Below are 25930 nucleotides of genomic sequence, written 5' to 3' on the forward strand. Positions count from 1 at the left end.
ATATAGATGAGAATAACCTTGTCCAGAAAAGAAAATACTTGTTAGACGAGTCTCTAATTTCCATTATTCAGTATTTTTATCCTTGTTTCCATGGAAACAGCACTTGTGCAATGATGCTGTCCTGCAAGGGAGTGAGTGGATGAGCACATACTTCTGTACCTCTGTGAATTCTTCTCCTGGCCTCCAGCAACCTTAAACAAACCTGCCAGTAAAACTGGGGTTCTGAGGACAGTTAGATGGAAGGAGTTTTGTGAAAGCATTCAGGTAAGGGAAAAGTGATCTTTTAAGTTTTCCAGCCAAAGAAATCTAACTAGATTTCAAATAGAAAATTTGCACAGGAGGAGAACAAGGCCATCCCTGTAACTGCTACATCTGCAGAAGGTGTGTCAGTAGGAAAGCCCATACTTTCTTGGACACTCAACACCATCTCACAATGCCTGCCACAAGGCACAGGTCCCGGGGAAATCTGTTCTTGGGTTTGGAACTCAGGGCTCCTGCTTAGAAACTGTCAAAATGCAAGACAACCTGTATGAAGGTTTAGGAGGCCCACAGAATAACCTCTTTGTTTGTCCATCCCTTGTGGTGCCTTGCCCTGTCACCTGCACCCAAAGGAAACGAAGCAGGCAACTAAGTTCGGCCCATCTCCCCTTTCCTCCAAAAAGAACTACCATGCTGCCTCTCCCAGCCATGTACACAAGGAAAAGGACAGGTCAGATCATCAAGGCAAATTCAGGGGAAAAGCTGAGCATCCATCAGTACATTCATCATTTCGGAAAGATATGAAATCCTTTAGCATAGCTTTATATTCATAGTTTTTATGCTCCCCTGTCACAGTTGGTAATCCAATTACAAGAACTAAGTTACACAAGACTGCACCCTAGTAGGCTGCAAGAGCATGCAAGCATATAACCCGTACCTTTGTCTTCTTTTCCTACACTTCCCAATCTCTAATCCGCTCTCCAGGAGCACTGCCAGCCATTTCTCTGCTGGCTGCGGTAGATGCTGTCAGCAGAGACACACACCAGATGCTTTCCCACAGAGCCCAATTTTGCTCTTGCCCTTACTCTGCGGCTCTCAACCAGAAGTCAAGGTCATTCCAATTGCAAATTTCTGTTTGTATTTGGTCTTCCCCGCGCACAGTGTTAGCTCACAGTATGCAAAGCAAAGCTGCCACAACAGGTATCGCTCAGAGCACTTATGGAGGCAGAAGGATCTGCTTGAAGGAGACACCTGCAAACTGGAGCATTTGCATTTATTCTAAAGCTTTAGGGACTAGATTACCATGTAAGTTATTTGTGACAAAGCTTCATCAGCCTCATCTTGAATGGGCTTTAAGAAATCATCTATGCTTAAGACTAGCTGTATAAAATCACTGTGACCTGTATTAATCAGCATTCTAGGAGATGAAAACTCTATTTACACCTATAGTCATTTTCAAAGTGACCTGTATGACTGTTGAGCAGTATTTGAGGATTATCCTCTTCACAGCAGAGGCTCTGTAACTTCTGCTATACACAGACAGTTTCAGTAGCCTGTGTTCAGGTAACACTCAGTAACAGGGAAAAATCAACTGAGTGTGGTCCAAATGCCTGCTCATTTTCTGTGTCATGGGATATGAATATTATTGCAGCTGTGCAGGGAGCAGATCTCCTCAGATTACCCCAAAAGACAGCAAGCACAGCTCAAGGGAAGTACACCAAGGCACAAGAAGTTTCTACTTGTATTACCCCGAGCTTCCAGCCCACCCCCTCCCACTCCTCTCCGCAGTGGATGAGAGGCCACACAAAACACAGCCACCATGGAACCACAGGAGGCAAATTGTTACTCCAGGTAAATTCTCCCTGGGCATAAACTCTACCACAACCAGCCTCCTATAGTGTGTGCACCATATTCAAGGCCCTGCTGTCAGCTCTACATCATGGCAGAAACCAGTATAATTTCAATAATCACCTTTAGGACACTTTTCCTTACAAAAAATGGAAGGAAATTCGTGTTATGCTTACAGCATAAACAGCTATCCAAAATTGTGGCCCTCATTCAGAAAGGGCAAGGAAGACTCCATCTGTGCTATTACCTCCTCTTGGTCATTGCTATCAGTATTTCACACAACCTATTTCCCTTCTGTCCCTTAATTAAAAATAAAAGCACAGAGTGTTATTTCACAGAAAATTAGGGTGGGGTGGAGGGGCTCCATCCTTAAGCCCCACTGATAACCCTGTGGGGTGGTTATCACCACTGATAACTGTGGTGAAGTGCTTAACACAGCCAAAGTGTGTCTATGTGGGGAATATCAAAATCCAGAAAACATTCTTCTAGAGACTTACAGGTAGCATTCCAAATTCTCTAATATTTTCAGAACAACCTCTTTCTGTAGCAGAGCAAAACTTTCTCTCCCATCAGCCTGCATCAATTTTGTCTTGACTCTTAACGATGCAGCTCAAAATTTTCCACACAAAGCCGGTGATGCTGGTGATATGCGGAGATTTAACAGCAGTGCAGTGCACGGTGGAGGCTCAGGGTTTGTGTTATGCCTTTCCATATAATGCCATCTAGAGCTAAGGAACAGTCATGCACACTTGGTTAGGCGTTCCTTCTACATTTGGGGATTGGAAGTGCCCTGCGAAGTTTTGTTTACTTCAAAGCAAAATGAAAAAGTGTTTCAATGTGGCCATATTACAGCACTGGAAAACAGCAAGGCATCAGGGAAGTTTTTTAGTCTGGATCTACATCTGTTTCTGTGATAGATCACATACTCCTTTCCTGCTTATGAAAATTAATACTTGCTGGAAGCCACTGGCTAATGAAAAATTTACTAATAGAATATGAAATGCTCCTCCACTAATCAAATGTAACTAGTGACTGCAAGAGGCTGATTAGAGAAGAAATTCAGCTTTCTTAAATAACAATCTCCATTTGCTTTGAGATAGTTCTGTCTACCACCAGGTCTTAGGCTCTTGCACCTTGACTACTGCTGTCTCTCCTCTGCTTTACAGGCTGCAGGTTCACATCACCCCTTTTTGACTCCAGCACTGGACACTGGCACATAAGCACCTACCTTGTTTCCTCTACTCAGACAGGTCACTCCATGGATTACCCTACTTATTTCTGAGACATAAATCCTCATTACAGCCAGCCTGGACCAACACTGGCAAATGCACATGATCTGATGCATCTTCTGTCTTACTTTCTAAATACTTTTTCTTCCATCATCAACCCCCAGCTTTCATCCAGCTCTCCAGCTCTTCAGACTCACTGGAAAAAAATTGGTTTCCTTACCTTTAAATTTGTTTTCTGAACTCTCTCTCTCTGTATAGCTAAAGCTCCTTTTTTCCCTCCCTTTACCACACTGAATTTCCTTTTGTTTCAGTTAATACTTCAGTCCTTTCTGCTTGAATTCTGCTTTCCTCGCACCACCTCAAGTTTTATGATTCATGCTGTCAAAGTCTTGGGGCTTTACTTCCATGCTTCCTCCTCTTCCTAAATCCATTTCATTTACCTCCTGTTTCCTTAACCATCCTGAGCTTTCCTTCCATTTTCTCCTGGCCCCTCTCTGACCACTTTTACATCTTCCTTCTCAAGTGTTTTTCATCCCCTTGGTGCAATATCTGCTGTTAGCATTGTAGCTGCCCCCATGGTGACAGAGCTGTTACTGCCAACACACTTTTCTCCTGTCAGCAGCACAGGACATTTTTTTTCTACTCCTCTTCTTAGAACAGGTCATGACACCTGCCCTCTACTATGTTCCACTGTCACCTCATTGCTGCAGCTGTTTAAACCTAACCAGTTAATTTTGCACTGCTGCAGGTAAGCAGACATCTTATCATGCCAGATGAGCTCAAATCACACTGGGTATATAAAGAAATACACTGTCCAAGTACACAAACTAAAAGTAGAAAATTCCCAAAAGCTACGGAAGTCCAGAAGGCCAACAAAGCAGTTTAGGATGACCTGAAATCTTACCTATCCCTTCACCTTGGCAGCACAGTGCTCCGAGCTCAGTGTGCAGCTGGTCAGGAAGCTGGATGCAGGCAGTTGACATAATTGTCCCTGCATTTGGCTGGTTTTATATTCAGGCTCCAGGTCATCAATGAAGGAGCACTCATGGTACCTACACATAGTTAAATTTGATGATGCTTAATTAAAAATGATTTGCTTGTCCTTCCACCAACATAAACTTCAAATCTCTTTTTGCATATATTCACACCAAAAAGATCTGTTGGTTACACGGTTTCAGTCTGCCCTCTGCTGCAGGCTCAGCAGGCAGCTCTGTAATGTTGCTTATCTGAGAACATAAACAGCACAGGCTGACTCAGATACTGTGTGTGTGTGTGTGTGTGTGTACCCAAATGTATATTCAACTCTGAAAAGTTTAAGCAAAAAGTAAGAGGTGCCACCAGGTGTGGCTTTGGGGAGATTTAAAAACCTTTAGTAGGAAACAACAGAGAAGCATAGCTGTGTAGGCCCACCCTCGAGTAGGCAGCGCTGCAGTGAACTTCCCAGGTGTCAGGTAGCTGGTATTTACACCTCCCACCTCACACACCTCACACACACGTACACTCTTGCTGTCACACATTGAAAAGCAGGAAGACCAATGGCAAATCTCAGTTAGATGAAATAACCTGTAAATGTTGTACCAGCCGAAACACAGGGCAGTTATCTACCTCAGGCAGCCTCTCTGTTCCAGTGGAAGCCATCATTAACAAACCCTGGGCACTCCAACTCACACACCACAAGCAAGTCCTCCTGTCTTCTGCTTTGGCACCAGGGTTGTATGTCCACAAAGGATGCCACCGCTGACATAGCAGCCAGAAAGGTCTCCCACTGCTAGCAGCATGCCTGAGGTGGGGCAGGAGAAGCTGGAGCTCAGCCATGGCAGAGGAAGCCATTTGTCCTCATATTGCTTTGTATAACAGCCCAGTGCTTTCTGCCCAAATCACACAATGCTGCTTGTCCTCAACAATTTCCAAAGCATCCTTCCAGAGTGAGCCTGGGCCAGGCTGTGTCATGGGACAAAGATTACTTGAGATCAAAGATTACTTTAGGTCAGAGGACAGAAACTGTTTGATGTCAAAGGTTACTTTCTAAGGCAGATTTCCAGAATGAGGCCAGTCCAGCCTCTGTCACAGGACAGCAGTCCCACACGTGAGAGCACGGGATAGGGGCTGCTCAAGGAGAAAGGATACTCGAGTTCATAGGTTCTATGAGGCCAGAATACAGAGGTTATGCTGGGTCAGAAGTCCTTTCAGGACAAAGATTTCTCAAGATACAACGTTTTGAACGGTCATAGGGCCAAGGTTAATTTATTTCAAGTGTTACTCAAGGCCAGTGGATAGAGGTTACATGAGGTCAAAGTTTACTTCAAGGCAAAGGTTAATTGAGGTGACAGGTTCCTCAAGATCAAGTGTTAATTGAGGACACAAGATAGAAGGTCCTCAAGATCAAAAGTTACTTGAGGTCCAAGGACAGATGTTCCTCAATGGCAAAGGTTCTCACGGTCACACAACAAAAGTTACTCTAGGATACAGGTTACTTCAGGTCACTAAGTGAAAGGTCACTTGAGGTCAAATCTGGTTTTGGTATAAATCTCACCAGTGCCCACAGTGATGCCACAACCAAGTCTCAGCACACTTCTGTCACCTGGATGCTGTCAGCTGTCGTGTGCATATGTCCCAGGAGCACAGTCTGAGACCAGCTGGGCTGCCAGGCCCGTACCCATGTGCTCACTCACCACCTCAGCCTCCACAGAAAGGGACTGCAGGACAGCTGCCCACTGGGAATGGCCCTTCCACTGCTCTGCCTTCCCAACAACACACCGCACTTGGCTGGAAAACGTGCTACCTTCACACCAGCAAACACTCCAGCAGCTTACCAGCACTGAGAACAGCACTCCAGCACCCAGGAGAGCTTTAAGTGGGAAGTGCAAATGCAGACAGGTGGTGCCATGAAGAACTGCTGAATGGATTAAAGGTGAAAGGACTGAAGGGACCAAAAGCAGCAATATGTGGCAAAGCCTTGGTGCTGATTTTGCAATAGCAGTTGCCTCTTCCTTTTCATGCTTGATAGTGAACAGTTTTTCTTCATCTTCATAGCCTGGTTAATAAAATTGGTGGCCAGACTCCCACAAGGATTTAGAAGCATTAAAAAAAAACCCAGGGGAAGAAAAAAAAAAGCACAATATAACAACTGAGATACAGTTGCTGCCATCAGGGACTATTATACTCAATTAGGGGAATTAGATGCAAGGGTAAAGTCATAACTTGAGATTAGCAGTAACTCCATCCTTGCCATGAAGTTACTAGAGTTCCAAATTTGAGTCAAAATCAGAATTTTTTTTTTTTTTAAAAAAACAAACACTGGCCATTTTCAATATACCTTTCAAAAGTCATTGCAAACCTAAAAAGTTAGCATATTGAGTCATGTTAGTCAAAAGTATGGCAAGAACCCCAAATCCTTCCCCCACAAACAATACAAAAAAGCAATTTTGAGTATTGCTGTGCTGTAATAGCTCATCTTTTCAGGCACTGAAACTTTCCAAATAATTTATTTTAAACTATACATAGTGAACTCTTGAAAATTCAGGCAGTTTCACTCAGTAGTATACAACCAAAACTCAAACCCACAATTGCTCAGCTTAGTCTATTTTAATGTTCTACCAGGATAAATACATGCCAAAAAACAGCTTCTGAGATGCAAGTAATTTCAGAACTGAACACATTTTAGTTACTAGCAAGCACATCTCTCAGGTAATGCAGATGAAAAAAAATGTTTTCCAAAGGATTTCCTTGTGATTTTCAACTACCTGACAACGGGTGAGGTTGTTAAGAGTATGTCAAGGTTCAAATATTTCCTCAAGGTACTTTGAAATAGCAAAGGACTCCATTCAGTCTAATTCAAACTAAATCTCACAAATCAGCTCTAAAAAGCAGTCAAAACAATGGGATGATGGTGAAACAATCACCATTAGCTGGCAGTGTCACATTAGTGGTCAGGAGAGAAGACCCTTTTTCTGTATGGGCTGAAACCATGTTAATAAAGAAAAAAAAAATTGAGCAAAGACCTGCTAGTCCTTCAACAGTTTGGTATTTCACTGATGATCTGTTATTACCTTGCTTCCTAAAACTTGCTTTTCTCACTAATTGCATTGAAAGCTTTTATGCAAGATGAAATAAATGCTTGACTTCAAAGTCTCTGAAAGGACATAGTTGTAAACTTTTCCCTCCACACAGCAATTGAAACAAGCATGGCATTATTAAACCTTAAAAAAAAAAATTAAAAAGAAATTGACTTCTTGGAGTGCCCAAGGGGACTGTTTATCTGCTGTTATTAGCTGCCCTTACAACCCCTTTTCTTGCAACCCATGCTTTAATACCCATGATGCTGGGAGTCTCGTGTAAGCCAGCCGGAACACGAGTTCACAAAAACAAATTTGGAATACAAGTTTTGAAGGCACAGAACCAATAAATCAACCTTAATCACTTCCTCCTCATATAAACAGAGGGAAATACACTGCATCAGCTTTGGAAATAAACACAACTACCAGGATCTGAACGTGGCTGTTATTACAGAGCAGCTGTAGCTGATACACCTTCACCACAGCACAAACATTCTTGGGAGCCCATTACTTGTTCCCATCCTTTCCAAAAGAACACTTGTCTGAACCCAAAGGACTCAAGAGAAACACCATGAAATCAGGTTTTCTAACTGTTTTTTTTTAATAAACTATAGAAGAACAAGGTAACATTTCAACCGAAGTCATGACAACTGCATGCTTTAAAAGCCGATACATAACATGTCTCTGGATTTTTCTGTTCTCTTTAGGAAAAAAAATAAAAAGAGGAAAAACTGAACATAATGCATAGATTTCTACACATATTCAAATAATAGACTAAAGCAAGCAGAAACACAACTGGAAAAAATGTTTTGACAGTAATTCCAGATCTATGAAATTTTAAAGAGGAAATTTCAGTTCTAAGAATCTTTATGCTGGAACAAATGACTTTTTTTATACAGCATGAAAATAAGTTTTATCAATTGAGGCACTAGAAACAAACTTACACAACAGCTCAAATGCATCTAATGTGTGAACTGAAAACCTACAGCCCATGGCATACTAAAAATTTAGAATTTAAAAAGTTGCATTAGACTTGCACTTGCTCACATTGACACAGTGAAATTAGTGGAAAACTACTGTTTTTTCTCAGTTAGAATAAAATCAGGTTCTGATTGCTGTTTACAAACAGTTATCTTCCTAGCTTTTTCTCATTGTCCTCGCTTGCCTCATGTCTTCTCATCAGGGAAAAAAATATGAAGAGGTTTCTGTGCTACCCCATTCAGCAATGTTTATAAAGAAATGCAAAGCACCAGTCTTTGTGCAGCGGTTTCATCTACGGTGCTGTATTCCCTTACTCCATCATGTTCCCCACATCACTGAGCTTCTACAGATTAATAAATTTGTTTAGAATTAGGTTCTCAATAAGTTCTATACGGGGTGCTTATTTCTACCTTTTGATCTGCATTTTTAACGGGGGTTAGCAAGTATTAAAGACAAGGAGTCTTGACACAGTAATCAAGATGATCACACAGCAAGAGGAACTTGAGACAGAAAGGAGCTCCTATGAATACAAATGCTGCTTTCTTTACAAGGAAGAATATTCATGATCCAGTGAGGTTTCCACCCAGATGCTACAATAACTGGCACCTCTAAACACCTACACTAAAATATACCTCGATATCTTAATCAGGCACTTTAATAGAAAAACAAAGGAGTAACTTTTAGTAACACAGGTACTGTGATAGTTATTCTATAAGGCCAGAACATTTTGTATGAAGCATTCAGAAAATTAACCGTCCCACAGAACCAACTCTGATCAAGGGCTAAATGAAAGGAGAGTCCCTCATTAGACAAGCCTGTTGGAAAAAGAAAAGGCTGAAAAACGGTTATCAAATATTTGGTAGAAGCCATTAACCCCAAACTTAGATTCTTCACTATCTTATGTAAAATGCAGTGCAAGGTTATTTATCCCTTGAGATGATGGATCCAAAAGTAAACATTCAATGTGCTTTAATTTACAAGGTTTTTTACCCCACCCCCCAAAAAAAGTTTTTCCACTTTGATAACAAGCTCCCTGAGGGAATACATCAATGTTATGTCTTCAAGGGGAAAAAAAAGCAATCATTTAAAAAACAAACTGCAAAGCTCCAGCAATCAATAGTTGCCCTATTTTGAGCCATAACACATTTCCCACCACCATTTCTTTGGAAAACACAAGTTAGAACAACTACTCACTGGTCCTGTAAGAGGACCTTTACCTCCCTTCTTTTACATAGTGTCCTACAGATGACAGTAACCATTCTTTTAAAATGGTAATAAATGTATTTCAGTCCAGTACATGTCAAAGTTGTAGGAAAACTCTACCTGTAAGACTTCATCTACCAACACTTACAGGGTTAATTATGGATTCTGTCACAAAAATACAGAATCAAGGAAAAGGGGTGGAAATTCACTTGTAAGGCTAAACCCTTGAAAACTTCTTCATGTTATGAAAGTCAAGGGACAAATGAAACAATCTACAAACACACAAAACACATTTTTATGGTAATGAGAATGCCAAGTGCTTAAACCATCTTAAGTAATTTATTTCTTTTTACTGATGATTTACAAGGCCTTGATTATTAGACAAAATAGCATATTTTAACTAAACTAAAAAAAAATACAAACTAATAGAGAATAGAAGGAAATGCTATATGGTTCTGTAGAATATATCACACCCAGTGCACACACTGCTTTGTTTTTCTCATCTGAACCTATTTGTTACTTACAAGATTTTTGCAAACAAATCTTTTGGTCTAACAAGAATGTAGTGTACCGCTTCAGACCGCTGAATTAGGCTCGAATTCTGGCATTAGTCTATGGTCTAAACCACTGCTGTAGATCTTTCAGAGCTTAGTGTCATAAAAACTGATCTAGACATTTTGGAGCAGTTAACAAGAGACAGGAGTTATAGCTGCATACAGTTCAGTATGGTACACTAACGGAAGCTAGAAGTTTTAGTACACTTATTGCCAATTTCTCCCAAATTTTAATAAGCAGAGCTTCTTTGCAGAGACATTATTGCTGATGGTAATAAGGCTGTTGAGGAAAAGGGTATCCAGGTTGTTGAGGCGGTGGATATGGTGGTTGTCCAGGAGTTTGATACACAGGTGAGGGTGCATATGGCAGATTATACTGACCATACATGTATGGATTATAGCCCATTGGCATTGGCATCTGGCAATACCTGTGTGGGGAAAAAAAAAAAAGAGCATACCTGAGTTGAAAAACATCAATGATGGTAATTTGCAAAAACAACTCATTAATAGATACAAACAAACATGCAATCTCCACAAATGCTTTCCTTTCATTTTGCTTCAAGTGCAGCAGGAAATGTGGTAACTTTCAAGAAGCAAACATGAAAACTATTACAGTGTGTAGAACAGAAATGCAGACAGAAGGTGGAGTAAAGGCAACTTGCTGGAACTAGAACTGATCTCAATTGATTCTCAAATGTTAAATAACATTGTGCATATTTCAACATTTACTGAGCCTGCTACCAAAGGAGAGCCAGCTGCCTTCGATTCCTTGTGATGACACCAGAAGATGAAAGAAAGTATCAGAAGAAAATACACTACACTCAACTGGAATTTTCTCTGTATTTCTCATTATTTTAGTGTCATACTAAAGACTTGAAAAATGAGTTTTGAGATAAACATCACCAAATGATTATGCAAGTGTTGGCAATAATCAACAAACCACAGTTAAGGAAATGCAATCCTATTTTCCTTCTCCTTTAAAGAAGATGAACTGTAAACACTTAAAATGAACTTGCCCACAAAACATACAAGAAAATGATTCCTACAAGAGTTACACGATTAAAACTAACAAAAAACAAAAAAAACACCCAACCCAAACAAAAAACCCCAAGCAACCAATCCACAAACTAACAAACAAAAAAACTCCTTGCCTCAAACAGCAAACACATCTTCAACTTTAATAGTAACTAATGTTAAAACGTCACACACAAAAAAAAGTGCTTTTAAGTAACAGGATAACAAAAAACTGCTTAAGTTCCCCCCTAACTTACCCTGGGTAACCGGGATAAGTTGGGTAAGGTGGTCCCTGTGCCTGTGAAGGTGCAGTGCTTGCTGCAGGTGCACTGGCTCCTGGAGTAGGAGCTGGAGCAGCAGCAGGAGCTGCAGCAGATCCAGAGGGTGCTAATGCAGAAGAGGAGCTACTTGCTGCAGAAATCACTGGTGGTGGTGGCCGTGCTGGTGGCTGTGGTTTAGTCCCCTAATAAGAGAAAGTGAATTAAGCAGGAGGTTCTTTATCAAAGTCTTGGAATCAAAAGCTGTGGTTATATGATTAACTGACTTTTATTTTCATTTTAAACAAACATTCTATATTTTGTCTATACAGATAATGCAAAGCATCTAAAAGGCACAAAGCTTTTAATATATTCTGCCTTCTATTTCACTTCAACACATTTCCAACTACACCAGTGTATTAAGGAGTGAAACACACAAATTACAGATCGGTTTAGAGTTCTCAAGTACAGACCCAGTATTTTCAATCCACTAATTCTGTAGCATGTATTTACCACCATGGTTCTTGGGGCTGGAGTGGGAGTGGGCGATGCAGCTGGCTTATTTCCTGCTGCTGGTGTGGTCTGATACGTAGGCAGAGGAATGGAGGGAGCGCTGGGCTCCCTAGCAATGCTTTGCTGCAAATCTCTAGTAAAAACAAAGGAACAAACATGCAGCTTAGTTTAAGAATTGTTTGTTATACACAGCAGCAAGTTAACATAAAAAGATGCAGTAGAGTAATATTTAAAGCATGATCACTGAGCTAGCTCAAACTAAATTTGGAGTCTAAATCACTTCCACGGAAACCATTCTCTAGCCAACTCTCTGATTAACTGTTACATTTATTTTCTAATAATGTCATTATGTTCTAACTCAGTACTGGGTATAGATCACAGCATTAGCCAAAACAGTAAAAGAGCACAGCAAGACTCAGTAGAATGTTCTATCAACACTAACCCTACAGCCTTAATACTGAATGTAAACACAGAGATGTGAGATAATCAGACCTCTGCCTTGGTTAGGCAGCCTAACGGCTTCCAAACTACATGCATGTAGGAAGCCAAATAAAAGGCAGAAGGGGCTGTTACTCAGACTTTGTTTACAAGCACAGAGCCCAAATGAAAAAGAACAATTCTACAAAGGATCAAGTTAGAAAAGATAAAAATTGAGGGTTGAGCAAGGCATTTCTAAGATGACAAGTACACGGAAGAAGTGCAGTTTCACCAACCAAAATTTTAGTACCAGCAAATCCTTTCTTAAAAAAGGCTATGTGCTTTGCTAAAGAACACTGATTAAATGGCAAATTTCAATTATGCTTTCCTCTCAAAGGAAGAGCCTAAAAATCACATCTGAAACATACTATAGTAGGTCTGATCTCACATAGGGGACAATGACAACATCAAACACTCCTCCTCACATGAAGGACAAAAGTTTCTTCTCTCCCCAGCATTGAAAGCAATCCACATATCTAAGCAATGATGAATTATGAGACTAGAGCAGACTACAGGGCAGAAGTAGAATATTGATGCTTTTCCCCACATCACACTGAACACATGTAAGGAAATCATATGATGAAGCATCTGATTTCTCAAACTAAACTGACAGCAGGACCAGGGTGCAGAAATCAGAAGTTCCTCAAAGGAAAGAACAAAATAAAATAAAATTACTAACAAATGCATGCCAAAAAGACTAGAGAGTAAAATCATAACACAAAACAGATTTGTGCTGAACTGCACAAAGGAACAGTAGAGCAGACTTCAAAGCAGATTTTTCCATTTATTTCTCTAATCACTTTCCTAGGAGAGGAGAGTAGGACTAGGATTAAAGAAAGTAAGTGATAGGCTTAGCACACCTATTCTTCTTTTCTCATTTCAACAAGTACCATAAGAAACATGTCCCCAACGATAAATTTCTGATAAATACTTAAATGTTTCTGCAATGCTTAAATAAAACATTGAAATCTTACTTGAGCAGCTCATCTCTTTCAGTCTTGCGAGCAAAGATAATGTCACTGCATTTGTTCTGGAATTTCAGCAGGATTTCTGTCAGCTCATTGTAAAACTAGTAAAGAAAAATAAAAACACAATATGCTCAATCAATACTTGATTTCAATCAATACTGGAGTTCAGACTCCAGGCTGGCTTACTTCTACATATTGATCCAGTTATAAGTGTTGTATTATTACAGAGCCCAGAACCTGCCATTCCAATAAAGTTTGCTAGTACATTCTATTATGCTTTTCAAAACCAAAATTAGTCAGCTGTTGTTGCCCCATCCTTGTAATATCATCGAATTTTATGGGTGTGGGTGTGACTGTGGGTGTTTGGGTGTAGGATATAAAAATAGTTTAGGATAACTAAAAAAATGTATTAAAACCAGAGCAAAATTATATCACTTCTGGTGATGAACTATTTATTTCTGTAAAGGATAATTGTTTATTTTTAATTTTATTGCTCTCAGTACCATGCATTTCATTTGAACAGATATCTCAGAAGCTGCGTTTTCCCTGTCTAATGAGCTACCAATAAACAAGCAAAAGTACTTAGCACAGAAGCCATAAGACACCTTCCAGAAGTCTAGATGAAAAAAAGCAAACTAAATAGAGCTCTCATTATTTCTCATGTTTGCAGTAACAACATTTAAAACACCAATTTTGTAAGGTGATTAAATACCATGGGAGAACAGATGAAAGAATTTCTCAGATAAAATGGCTCATCTGGGTGCTTCAGCTTCATTTATTCCGCTGTAATTAATAGCTTATCCTATTGTTCAGAAAAGCTTACTTTTCCAATAAGAACAAAGAAGTATTTCACAGCTCTTGAAACAATCAAAATTCAAGCAACTCACTGTCCTCACTTCAACAGTAAAATCCTCAAAAATGCACCTGTCAGCTATCATGTCTCCAAAGTTTATTGTGATTTTTGATTCACATCTCATTGTATACATAAACAAGTCCTTTCAATCCCTTAAGCATTACCATACCTTTGTGCCTTCTTTTAAATTGGCTACAAGTTCCACAAAGTTGTCATTTGCTACAGCTAAGTTCTTCAAGACTTCTTCCCTTAAATTAGATTCGTTGTTTGATTGTTTCATCTTTGAAAAATCCTGATACGCATTCTTAAAAGAAGAGAACAAATAAACAGTGCAAATAATACAAGCTAGTTCCATGCACAATTCTGAATGTTTTGTTTTCTTTTTCCTCTTACTCCTTGCTTCTGTTATCCCCAATACCTGCTTTTCCTCATCTCCCATCCACACTGGACTTCCATCCTTGCTACCTGCCAAGCACAGTGACTATTATAATGTATATTTCAGAACAATACATATGTTAACTCACTGGTAGCAGCTATCATAATAAAATCAGATAACCTTTTCTGTTGTGGGCTGCCTCTAATAATTCTCAAGCTCATCCTGCAGACTGTCTTTCAAGTCTATACTAATTAGGCTGTCTCCTGTACTAACTTCCATTGATATTCATACAATCATACTGAAAGTCAGTATTTTTAAGAAGCATTACTTCAAATTTGGTTGACATTGGCAAGCTATTAAAAGGACAGGGAAGAGGAAAACTGACAGAAGGATCACCTATTTACATCTCATTTCTTTCAGGAAAATAAACAAGCAAACTTAAAAAGACTGTTTCAACTGTCAGAAGTCAACAAACTTGAACTCCAGGACATTGAAACATTAAAGTAATACCCCTCAAGATTCTTTAAATATATTGTGCTAAAAATATCCAAATATAAAATCCTTGCTAAACATGGTGTATTTGGTCATTTAAGAACTTTTTTTTCCTACTGGAAAAAATGTCTTCATCATTACTCAAGCTGCCATTGTCCTTTCTTCAAGCACTAAGACTTCCTCTTTTGCCAGATGGTTCAGGTAACTGTCTCTGATAAATTAAGACTGAATTTATAAATAAACTTTGGGAAATGCTATTAAGTTTTACTTCAACGAGCTCTCCACATACTGGAAGTCAACCATAAATTCCCAAGAGCAATTATGAATAAACCAAGCTGTACTTCAGAGACCCAAAATGGCTTCAAGTAAAGACAGTCTCCTGTTATCCCAGAAAGAATTAAATGGAGTGAGGGGAAAAAAATTAAACAAACCCAAACACTTTTTAACACACCATTTAAGTTTCTTTCAAGGACAAAACCATCTGAATTTTGTCAAGAAAACATCCAAGAGAATTTACACTGGAGCTGTAGGGAGAGCCTGCTAAACATTTGCATTTCTTTCTAGCGAACACAAAGACATCTCTGTATTTTTCAGTGATCAAGGCATAAAAAAGTATCAACTAACATATGACAGAATGAAAAGCAAGACAGACTAGAAAGTGAGACCTCTAAAGTACTAGACTAAAGTACTAGGTAGAAGTACCATCACTCCTAGTTTAGGAGAAACGAAAACATGCCAAGTGTTGTACCTGAATGTTTTTGAGAAGTTCTTCCTGCTTTTTTAGGGACTCCTGCACTTTCTGTGTGTAACTTCCATAAATTCTGTCCAATTCAGTCACAGAAATAGCCTCCTCATTTATAGCACCATCCTGCGCAAGTGCAGTCAGGAATTTGCTTGTCATGTCAAAATTTACAGATTTCAGGTCATTTTCCAGTTGTTCTCTCTCCTTCTTAACTTCATCCAGACTGGTCAGCAAAGTTCTTAAGACATTAACAACCTAGGCAATATAAATGTCCTAAGTTAGCAGGTTTAGAGAAACTAAAGGAAGTATAACCTATTAATAACTTGTTTCCATCTTACACTCCTCACTGATGCTGGCAGTATTTCTGCATGAGTATTTGCTTATGAATGCGTTAAAGGTGAGGAACTAGGACAAAATGTGACCCAAAAAAAGATCTAGCATTTCTTAATCTATATTCCCTTCTAAAGATTTCCTTTTGCTAATAAGACTGAATTAGTGTAAAATGTTTGTGTTTCCTTAAGTTGATCAGATACCTTCCAATAGGACATTCTAAGATAGCAGCAAAAAACACTGACTTCAAATCATTACTGAGAAAAATAATAATATTGCTGTAGATGTGCCATTAACTTATTGGAAAGCCAACTGGTCTAACTGCCTAATCCTTTAAAATACTGAGCCATGTCTTATGTTGTCCCAAGAAACTGAGCACTACATCCTACTACCCTACATAACAAAAATATTCATTGCTCCTTTTATAATAGTCAACCAGTATTGCTGTCCATGCTAAGTGACTTTGTTCACATTAATTGCAACAAACTATGCTCAAGAAGATTTTAAAGATGAAGACAACTTCTTTTCCTCCTTTAGTTACCTCATGTATCAACTGAGACAGAAACAAGAGCAGCTAAGAATCAGCTTTCTTACCAACTCAAGCAAGTTTACTTTGTTAGACAAACAGCACTTCTGTTCAAAACAGAAACAGATTTCACTGCTTTACCTCATTTCCCTGTAGTGTTTTTGCTGGGTTGGCAGAAGGAATGGCCGCGTTGAGTTCTGCCTCTGGCTTACAGAGAAGTGCAATCGTATCCCGGTGAGTCTGATAGCGCTCCTTCACCTGTCCATCTGCTTGCATAGCTTTATTCAAAATATTATGGTAATTGGCTCCCTCTGGGGGCAAGAGGATAAAAAGAGAGTTTGTATCATTTCAAAACTTGTTTCATCCAATCTTGCACCTGAGCTGTTTTTGTGCTTTTCAGCAAGTCATTATACCTTTTTATATGCCTGCTTAATGCATAAGATTTTATATAAAACTTAAGCTTCTGAATTATGTTTTTAAAATTGCATGAACTAGGCACTATATTAATTCTCCAGTGAAGTATACAAAGGTATATGAATGAACCCTGGTTTGAGCTACCCTGCAGATTCAGATCTCTAACTCTGCAAGACCAAGTCAGTGGTATCAGACCCTTGTTAGCTTCAAAATCCACCACATATTAGGCACACAGAAAACACGCTACAGTAATGGTCCTAAGTAGTTTGACCTAACTGCTGGTAAATAAAAACCAAGGTAATATTGAATTAAAGAGACAACACACTGATAGAAAAATACACTGTAGTATTTAAGAGGCAATTGAAACCAGATCCTTAGGAGGGCAGGCATTTTTCATTTCATTTGCTTTCTGAAACTTTAGCATGCATGTGTATGAAACAAAGTGACTCAGAGTCCCCAGGCAGGTGCAAAGGAGTGCTCTTTACTGCCAAAAACCCAGCCTTTTTAAGCCATTATCAGTTTACCTAGTTTTACGGCACAACAAGCCCAAGTCAACCAATCACCATACACCACAATGTGGACATGTAGCAGTCACGCAGCACGTCTCTCATGTCTCTCACGTCTCTCTACCCCTATTCCAGCTGAGTCACACCCCCACAGTTCCCCTCTACTCAGCCTAAGTAACAGGCCTGAGCCATGATTTTACCAAGGTAACACGGCCCTGATTTTACAAGGCTTTACCTATATGCAACATGCACATACACACCAAAGGTGCAAAACGAGCAGCAAATTCCCTGCTGTCACATCTGCAGTGCAGACGGCAGTCAGGATACTCTGGCATAACCTGCCTCAAACTGAAATTTGTGTATTTATAGATAATATCAGAGCTGACAACTACTTTAATTTACACTATGGGCATCTTTAGAATGCAAAGCATGGAACATAGACTTTACCTGCCCTCAGAGGCTTGTAGAGTTCATTGGATGGTGTTCTCTGCCAACGTTCTTTGAATTTTGTTCGCAGGTCATTGTCTGTAGCTTCTTCTTCATCTAATAATCTCAGAGACTGCAAGAGTTAAATGTTACATGCATTATGACCTGTTTTAAACATAAAATAGCTTCAAAATATGCAGCTAGTGCAGAAAACAAAAACTGCCTCTACATTCTTTTAAAATATAATTTGACAAATAAAAGGCAGGCATAAAAGGGACAAATCATTCAAGCTTCTTTAGAATGTTTTTCCAATACTTCCCCCTCTCCATCAACCATTTTAAAAAGAAAATATTTGTAAGGAAACATCCACATGTGACAGCACATTTTTTGTATGGGCTGAACACTCAAATAGCATATTTTGAAAGTGCTTTTAAGATTGTAAGCATTTGAATAATTGTGCACTTTTTCTATTGTCATTTAAAGTGAAGCATTCAGTGCAGATGTATTTCAAGGATGATTTAGTGTAGTGGGTTTTGGGCTTACTTCATCTAGAATTTCTTTATTTCTTTGCAGCAGTTCAGGCAGATCTTTGATTAGCTGATCAACAGTTTGAATTCCCCCCTGCTCAATCACAGACTTGGACTTGTTCAAAATGGACTGAGGAACAGTGTCACCAGACACGTCTTCAATAGCAGCAGGAAGATTGAGGGAAGCCAACACACTGAAATAGTCAACATGTTAAATAAACAATTTTTATCCTGAAAATAACACTGCTATCTAAACAAAGAATCACATGGTCAATTATAATGGAAGTGAAGTGTAATGTATACCTAGGCTGCAATTTCAAACATACACCTCGCTAAAAATACATTTCAAAGCTCTTAGAAAGCTAAAGAAATGCTAGTCTTTTAGCACTTACAAAACATAGTAAGCATTTTAGGTAGTGACTTGTAGACAAAAGAAACAACTGCCTTAATTACATTGCTATCTCTCAGCTTGGTACCATTTTTTAATAACTATTTTAAAGAATTTTTTTTAAATGACCATTGGAATATGAAAATCCTACTGGAACTTTTTCTGAGCAAGTGTTTGACTCCTAAAAAAATGAGGAAAAACGGAAGAAAAATAAACATTACTTCTTTCTAATAACCTTTTAGATTTAACACCTACAGAAAAGTAGTTCTAAATCCCCCTGTTGTGGTTTAAGTTTGCCAGCCTACCATACAATAATGAAAAAACACTGCTATCATGTGGATATCTGCAGGCTGTAAGGCCATGCACAACCCCTCTTGAGAAACTTCACAAGAAGCCATATTTACCCATTTGCCAGATTTGTGGCTTCTCTCATCTGGGCTATTGACCTGTTTACCAGATCTGCCTTCCTCTGGTTATAAACACTCACAGACTGCTGCACTTGCAATGGAACCATCTTCTCAAACAGGTCTGCAATTAAAGTAGTATAAATCACAAGCTGTATTATGAAAGTAAAAGCACAAACATCTTCACAGCTTTTTTTACAGGTTGTACTACAGAGACTGACCAAAACAGTTTAAGTACTCTCCTCCTACTCCCCTAAGATGTCTTAAAAACAAAAAATCTATTTTTTAAGGCCTTTAGATTTCACTTTTTAAGGCTGAATTGAGTTTGAAATAATTTGAAGACAATATATTTACACCAATTGTAGGGTTATAAATCAGATTTGTCCTAAGGCTTCATTTCTAGTTTTATTTCATTAAAAGAAAAATAGGAGAAAGCTAAGAGAGAATTTTTTCACAACTCATCTGTAGAGCCAACAAACTGAAATTTTTCAGCTTTCTGGGAGACTAGCAACAAGGTTAGCTAATATTGTATTACTTAGTACTGTCCCCAATAGAACTTTTCCTTCTGAAATTAAAAACATATTAAAAAATTTAATATAGAAAATACAATTCCTAAGAAAATCTTAGGAAGATCTGTACGAGAATTGTACACTTCAGGTAAGAATTTTCAACCTGTGCTTTATTACACTTATCAAGAACAACAACAAACTGGAGGAGAAACACAGCGGTTTCAAAAACACAGCTGTACCCTTAATGGAATGCAGAAAGCAAATGTTTATTTTTTCATGGTACAAATGAACTTTATTGACCACGTGTTTCACAAGGTAACAATTACCCTGCGCACTCCACAAACTTTGCTTACCAGTGAATTTCTGACTGAGTGGAACAACAACTGGAGTAGACTTCACAAGACTGGCTTTTCCAATGGACTCCAAATCTTTCAGATCAGGAACCCGGTCATGGTAAATGAAGTCATTGTCTTTTTTGGCAGCTGCAAGTGCACGGTTGATTTTGTCAACCAGATCTTTAACATTTATATATTCATCATAGCGAGATGCCACCGTTTTCACCAAATCTGCTGCATGCTAAAAAAAAAATTTAAAATACAGTTCAAATAATAAATTCTTTCTCCCTTTGATATATTCTTAAGAAAGCAGATGAGCATACAAAAAGAAGTTTCAAGTTCCATCCTGCACAAAGTTGATAAATGCATAATGGTAACTTTCAAGATGCCAACACAATTGTCTTACATAAGTCAGTCTCATTTCCTGGATATCAGTAGATACACAATAAACATGGATCTTCACAATCAGTTGAAGCAGCATTTCAAATATTTTTTTTCCAAAAGATCCAGGGACTTGAAGGAAGTAGTTCATTTTAGCCATTTTTTTTTCTCTACTGTACTTAAAAAATGAGATGACCTTATTCATTTCAACATCTCCAGCTGAAAACCTCTAGAAACCAGATACAGATATGGGGGGGTGGAACTATGAAGACTAAAAAGAGAACTCTTTGTACAATTTTTAGAAATTACTCAGATTTAAAGCAGGATATCAACAAAAGAACCAGGTACACATCAGGTAGAATTTTAACCGTTGGGGGGTTTTTAATGTAGGAAAGGAAAATTATGTAGGAAAATTTATCAACAAATCTGTCATAATAGCTGTACTGAGATATGAAGCCTATGCAAAGGTAAAGACAGATATTTAACAAGTCAAGCAGTATCAAATTGCCCAAAAATCACTAAAACACGTCTTCACAAAAGTTAGAGGTGCCTTTCAAGTTTGCAGCTGATAATAATTCAATTCATGCAATAAACATGCTCAAAAATTTCTGAATATATTCCATTTCTAGTTATTTGGATTTTCAGAACTCCAACCCAGCTTTTCAGGACTAAAAGCTTTTCCATATTTTTCTGAGAAGACAGTTACTCACCTGTAACCTCCCAATTTCTTCACCAAATTTCTTCTGTTGTTTTGCCAGGATAGATTGATGATATTCTGCATTGGCCTGCATAATGCAGTGCTTTGCAGCCAGAACTGGAAACACCTCCTGGAAATAAAAATACTGACCAGGGGAAAGTCCAACCACATTAACCACCACATTCAACATGGGATGCAGGAAGAAAAAGGAAGAAGAAAAGGAAATTAGAATCACCCAATTAATGGTTTAGATAGGTTAAAACATTAGAGGTAAATGTCAGAGATTATGTGGCTTTGCATGGATTGAATATTTTTTTTTTAATCTGCTATTGCAAAACTCTTGGTGTCCATTATTTTAGATGAGCTATGATTTAAATTCAAGCCATGAAGTCACAACATTTACTTCAAAGATAAGAAATGCATGCATGTATAGTAGAAAGGAATGTTGCAAGAACACACCCGAATACCCCCAGACAAAGCCAAGACAGTGTTCTTAAGAAATGGAGGTGGGTGGAAAGATAGGTCTTCTAGGGGTTTTTTCGTTTGATAGGTTTTTTAATTAAACAAAGTAATTACACTTAAAACAGCAGCAAGCCTATCAAGAAAGCAACTACAATTACGAAAGGAAAGAAGAAATAAAGAAGACCAGTAACTATTGACATGGAAAGCAACTTAAAAGTCATTTTTAGACTTTACATAAATGCACTTATCTTTTCAGGAGTACCAACCAAGACATGAAGAAAACATTACGCTGCAGCACACAGTACAGACATGGTCTTAGATCAAGGATTTGGCCTTACTGTTTTATTTCTTAAATCAAGGAGCACTGGAAAACCAGAGTGATGTTTTAAAGACCTCTGTATACAAAGACCTGCTTCTTCACATTTGTGCAAGCTTGCTGCTCCCCCAGAGATGAAAAAATAAAATTTTTTTAAAAGGGTAAATTTGGGAGACAATGCTGTCTGGAAGACCTTGCAACTGGAGTTTGACGCTTCCAATCAACCTTGATGTCACACTCCTAAACGTGTAACTGTTCTCAGAGCTGGTGTTAACCACCAAACCTCATGTTCTTTCAAATAATCACTTGACAGATTACTTTGCAACTGGAATGAGGAGCACATCTACACCTTAGAAAGGTATACAACAACAAAAGATAAAGCAATGGCTTTATTAGATCTCACTGCCTGTCAAAAATCACAAACATATCACCTACGCAAGAAACATTCAAGAACCATGAGAAAGATCTTTCTACCTCTTCCAAAACCAACTGCATTCAAATACATGGTCAAGATTAAATTGGGATATTTTACAAATATCAAGATCGTTTTCAGGTAGCACAAGAAAAGGCAGGCAGAAGGACAGAAGACACACACTGCCTTTCCAATCATGTGTTTTGCTAACAGGTATGTGAACAGTATCTCTGTATTCATGCTGTACTCAACATGAGAGCAAATTTCACATGGAAACACTGAGACTAAGAAGCCAATGAAGCCCAAATAGAAAGTGTTAGTTTGAAAACAAATTTAGTAAGGCATTAAGTTCTAAGAATGCATCCCTAAATAACACCATAACCATTTCAAATTCATATTAATGAAATGCATTACAAATACATGCACTTCATGTAATAAGATCTTACTTATTAAAAAACCCCACACACTTTTGCCCCCTCAATTCTTTACTGTTTTTCAAATTACAGGTTCATTTCCCTTAAAAACACCAATATGTCAGTTTGAGAAAATATATTTTCTTTCATTTAGTATGTTGTAAACAAAAACAGTAATTCACAATAACAACATATCCTATATTATTTCCATGAGTTACTAACCTTGGGCAAAGTATCTTTATATTGACACTGTTTGTAAGCATCACCATAGTAATCTGCAGCTTGATTTGCTAGTTTAGCTATGATACCATCCTTCATTTTATCTGTGGGAGGAGAAAAAACAAAGAACAATTGAGATCATCATCAGTTTTTACAACTGAACAGGTGATTATTAATCTTTAAACAGCAATAACTGCATTTTAAGTGTACAGCTTTACATTATAGCTCAAAGGTGGGATCCCATTCTTCTCTTGACATAGAGCAGCAGTTTCCAGAACTTCTACTTCAGTCATGACACTAAAGGCTCAATCCATTGTACAAGAAATCTATTGGCAGCTGCAAGCATTTATGCAGGATTAAGAGTGATGCTTTACCTCAAACCAATGGCAAGCTGCCAATAAAAGCCACAACAATCCTGCTCATAACTCTAGCAGCTTGCTCACAACCCTTCCTTGTGCCAGCCCAAGCGCATGTGCAGCCATAGTTGAAGAATTTAGCTGAACTCTAGTTAGCAAAATAGGTTCTATCCTCAGCAGGATCTCTTCCTAACCCAGTTCTATGTCAGGACTCTGAAAAATTGCAATAGAGGAGAAGGGACTGGTCCCCTCCATTGCAATCCACATCACTGTTAGTTTACAGCAAATATAGAAACACCAATCCAAGACATAAATAATCACAGCTCCTCAAAGTCATATCCACTACTTCATACCAGTGCATGTGTCTATCTGCAGTGGTACCCCCTGCCTCACATCCTCATCCTGTTCCTGAAGCCAAAACCCCTAGAAGAGGAACATTCTGCAACTCTCTACCTCCTTTCACATAAAGGAGATGTGGACTAGTGGAAGCCGTGCAGGCTGGAAGTTGTCTCCTTTTATAAAGGAGATAACCTCCGGCCTGCACTAGCAATGCAGCTTTGCAAGGAAGGCAGGCAATCAATGCAAACACTGGCTTGTCCACTCTAAAGAGCTGCCCTTAGAAACAAGTACTACAAGACTCTGGTGACCCTTAGGTACTGATATACTGATAATCATGACTATGGACTATAGGGAGATTGGGAATTCTGCAGAGTATGCTTATCTGCCAAAATTCAACCAACAGAATTCCCAAGTGGTCTGCTCATACCAGCATATTCACACATCTATCTACATTTCAGACATGAGCTGTGATATAATGTATTTAGCTTCTATGAGGTAAACATGTTGAAGGTATGCCAGAAAGATCTTTTCACTGTGGAACAGGATTCGGCCGATAAACTGGGAGAAAGCAGCTTATGAGATATATCACCTTTCTTCTTTGCTAGAATGTTCCTTTCTGGAGCAGTACATATTTAATAAAACCAAACCACACAAAAAACCTAAATAACTTTTCTTTCTAGCCCCACCAAGTGTACAGTCTTCCTTCCTATAGCTGGACCAATAAGAAAGGAAAAAATATTGGCATATCAACCACGTTTCCATTAGCAAAAGAAATGTTAAAGGAGACTCATTTGTCCATGCTTAAGACAACTCTGAATACATATTTCACCATCAAAAGCTTTAGTTTTTACTCGGGTATCTTCAAAATATTGCAGCTACAATGTAAGCCTTGATTCAGGACAGCAAACATGTTCAGACTTAAAGACACTTAAAACATTAGGAAAGGCTCAGAAATTAACTGGCTTGTAGTTACGTAATGAAGTTAGATATGACTGAACAACTTGGCTTTTATCAAACACTTCTGCTTTCTTTCAACTTCTAAATAAACTTAGTTGTATCAGAAACACCATTGTTACTGGTAAGCTGATAAATGGACTATCTCACATGAGAGTCAACCCAAAAAATTCCAAGTAAGGTAAATAGTCAATGCAGAAAGAAGCTTAATTTCTGTTCTGAGATCTAACTCTGAAGGATTTGTGCTTGAAAAATAGGTTTTCAAAGTTAGTCATGTTGTCAAACATGATTTTTCACTAAATATCTTCCCCACCCCCCCAGAGGAAAAGAACATAAATCCAGCAAAATCTACAGCCTTCATAATCAGATGATTATTAACCTTACTGTCCTTTAAATACCGTCAGACTTGTGGTCTTAGGAGTAATCACAAAACTCTTCAGTTCACTGGGCACATCTGGGGTTTGGATTAGCCTTGTTTTTTCTTTTTTGTGTTTTGGAAAAGAAGAAATCAAGACAGTGACAATCTATTTGTCGTGCAAAATGAGGGAAGCACTTGCTCCATTCCTGAAGGAAGTATTTTGGGCATTTGCTGTACAAACTTATTTCAAAGCAATGTCCAAACAGCTAGAGACTAAAATACTACTACCAGCATGATAAAGAACAAATATAATTTATCAACTGGCTGAAGGATGACAGTTTCTTGTTGAGATTCTCCTAAAGGCAGAAAGGCTACAAGAATTTTCAGGGGTCTTCCCTGTGAAGACAAGAAACACTGCAGTTAAGACAACCCACATCTCCCTCTAAGGTATTCCAAATTATGTTAGGAGAGAGAACCATTTGTGGACTATCACGTTTGGCCTCTATGTCCTTAGCTTTACTTTTAAGTATCTGTAACTTCTAGATGAACGTTTTTTTCTGAACCAAGAGAAGAGCAGAAGAATAAGAAATTTTGTATAAAAGATAGTACCATTCCATGAAAATTTCTTTGAAGCATAAGTTCTCTAATAGTTGTATTAAGATAGCTAGACTTTGAATGTGTATTTCACAATTAACCTTTAACATCTAGGAAAAGGAATTTTTGTTCTACCTGCAGAATTTCTCCTTCCAGCATCAACTGGGCATTCTAAAAGATTTGGTCAAAGAGTTCCTCTGTTAAAAGCGGGAGCAACCAGAGTTTCCCTTCAACTCTTAGAAAATCTCCTTTATTTCTAACACAGTCATTTCTTTCTAAATTCTTGTGAAATCTCTACCAAGACAGAGGAGGAGGGGAGTACTTGCAAAAACCCTTATGTACCATTCTTAGTACTCTCAGTTCTTCCAGAGAATGCATTTTGTTTTCAAGGGGAGAAGGGAAAAAATAAAATTCTGTAATATCATTTGTAAAGATCAAGACTAATGGCTTTGGACATAAAAAGCACATAGGAAAACTGCACCATCAGGTAAACCTTAGACAAATTCTTAAGGGACATCTGCAT

At 38.4% G+C, this 25930-nt stretch overlaps 1 protein-coding gene across 2 annotated transcripts in view; it reads right to left on the reverse strand.

Annotated features, from left to right (window-relative positions):
* Positions 1 to 7688: 7688 nt before the first annotated feature.
* Positions 7689 to 25930, reverse strand: part of PDCD6IP (programmed cell death 6 interacting protein) — a 31252-nt gene continuing 13010 nt past the window's right edge. Inside the window, exons 6-18 of one of the 2 annotated variants that reach the window (XM_015619379.1) lie at positions 22810 to 22910; positions 20998 to 21114; positions 19925 to 20147; positions 19063 to 19186; positions 18287 to 18464; positions 17765 to 17876; positions 16539 to 16708; positions 15548 to 15796; positions 14101 to 14235; positions 13085 to 13179; positions 11634 to 11766; positions 11121 to 11326; positions 7689 to 10277 (exon numbers count right to left, since the gene is read on the reverse strand). In XM_015619379.1, coding sequence (XP_015474865.1) covers positions 10109 to 10277; positions 11121 to 11326; positions 11634 to 11766; positions 13085 to 13179; positions 14101 to 14235; positions 15548 to 15796; positions 16539 to 16708; positions 17765 to 17876; positions 18287 to 18464; positions 19063 to 19186; positions 19925 to 20147; positions 20998 to 21114; positions 22810 to 22910 — 2012 coding nt within the window. In that variant the 3' untranslated portion in view covers positions 7689 to 10108. Of the gene's footprint in view, positions 10278 to 11120; positions 11327 to 11633; positions 11767 to 13084; positions 13180 to 14100; positions 14236 to 15547; positions 15797 to 16538; positions 16709 to 17764; positions 17877 to 18286; positions 18465 to 19062; positions 19187 to 19924; positions 20148 to 20997; positions 21130 to 22809; positions 22911 to 25930 lie in introns of both variants that reach the window. The other variant, XM_015619378.1, reaches the window with a different exon arrangement.

This window comes from Parus major, chromosome 2, assembly GCF_001522545.3.
Source record: "Parus major isolate Abel chromosome 2, Parus_major1.1, whole genome shotgun sequence".
NCBI classification, from domain to species: domain Eukaryota; kingdom Metazoa; phylum Chordata; class Aves; order Passeriformes; family Paridae; genus Parus; species Parus major.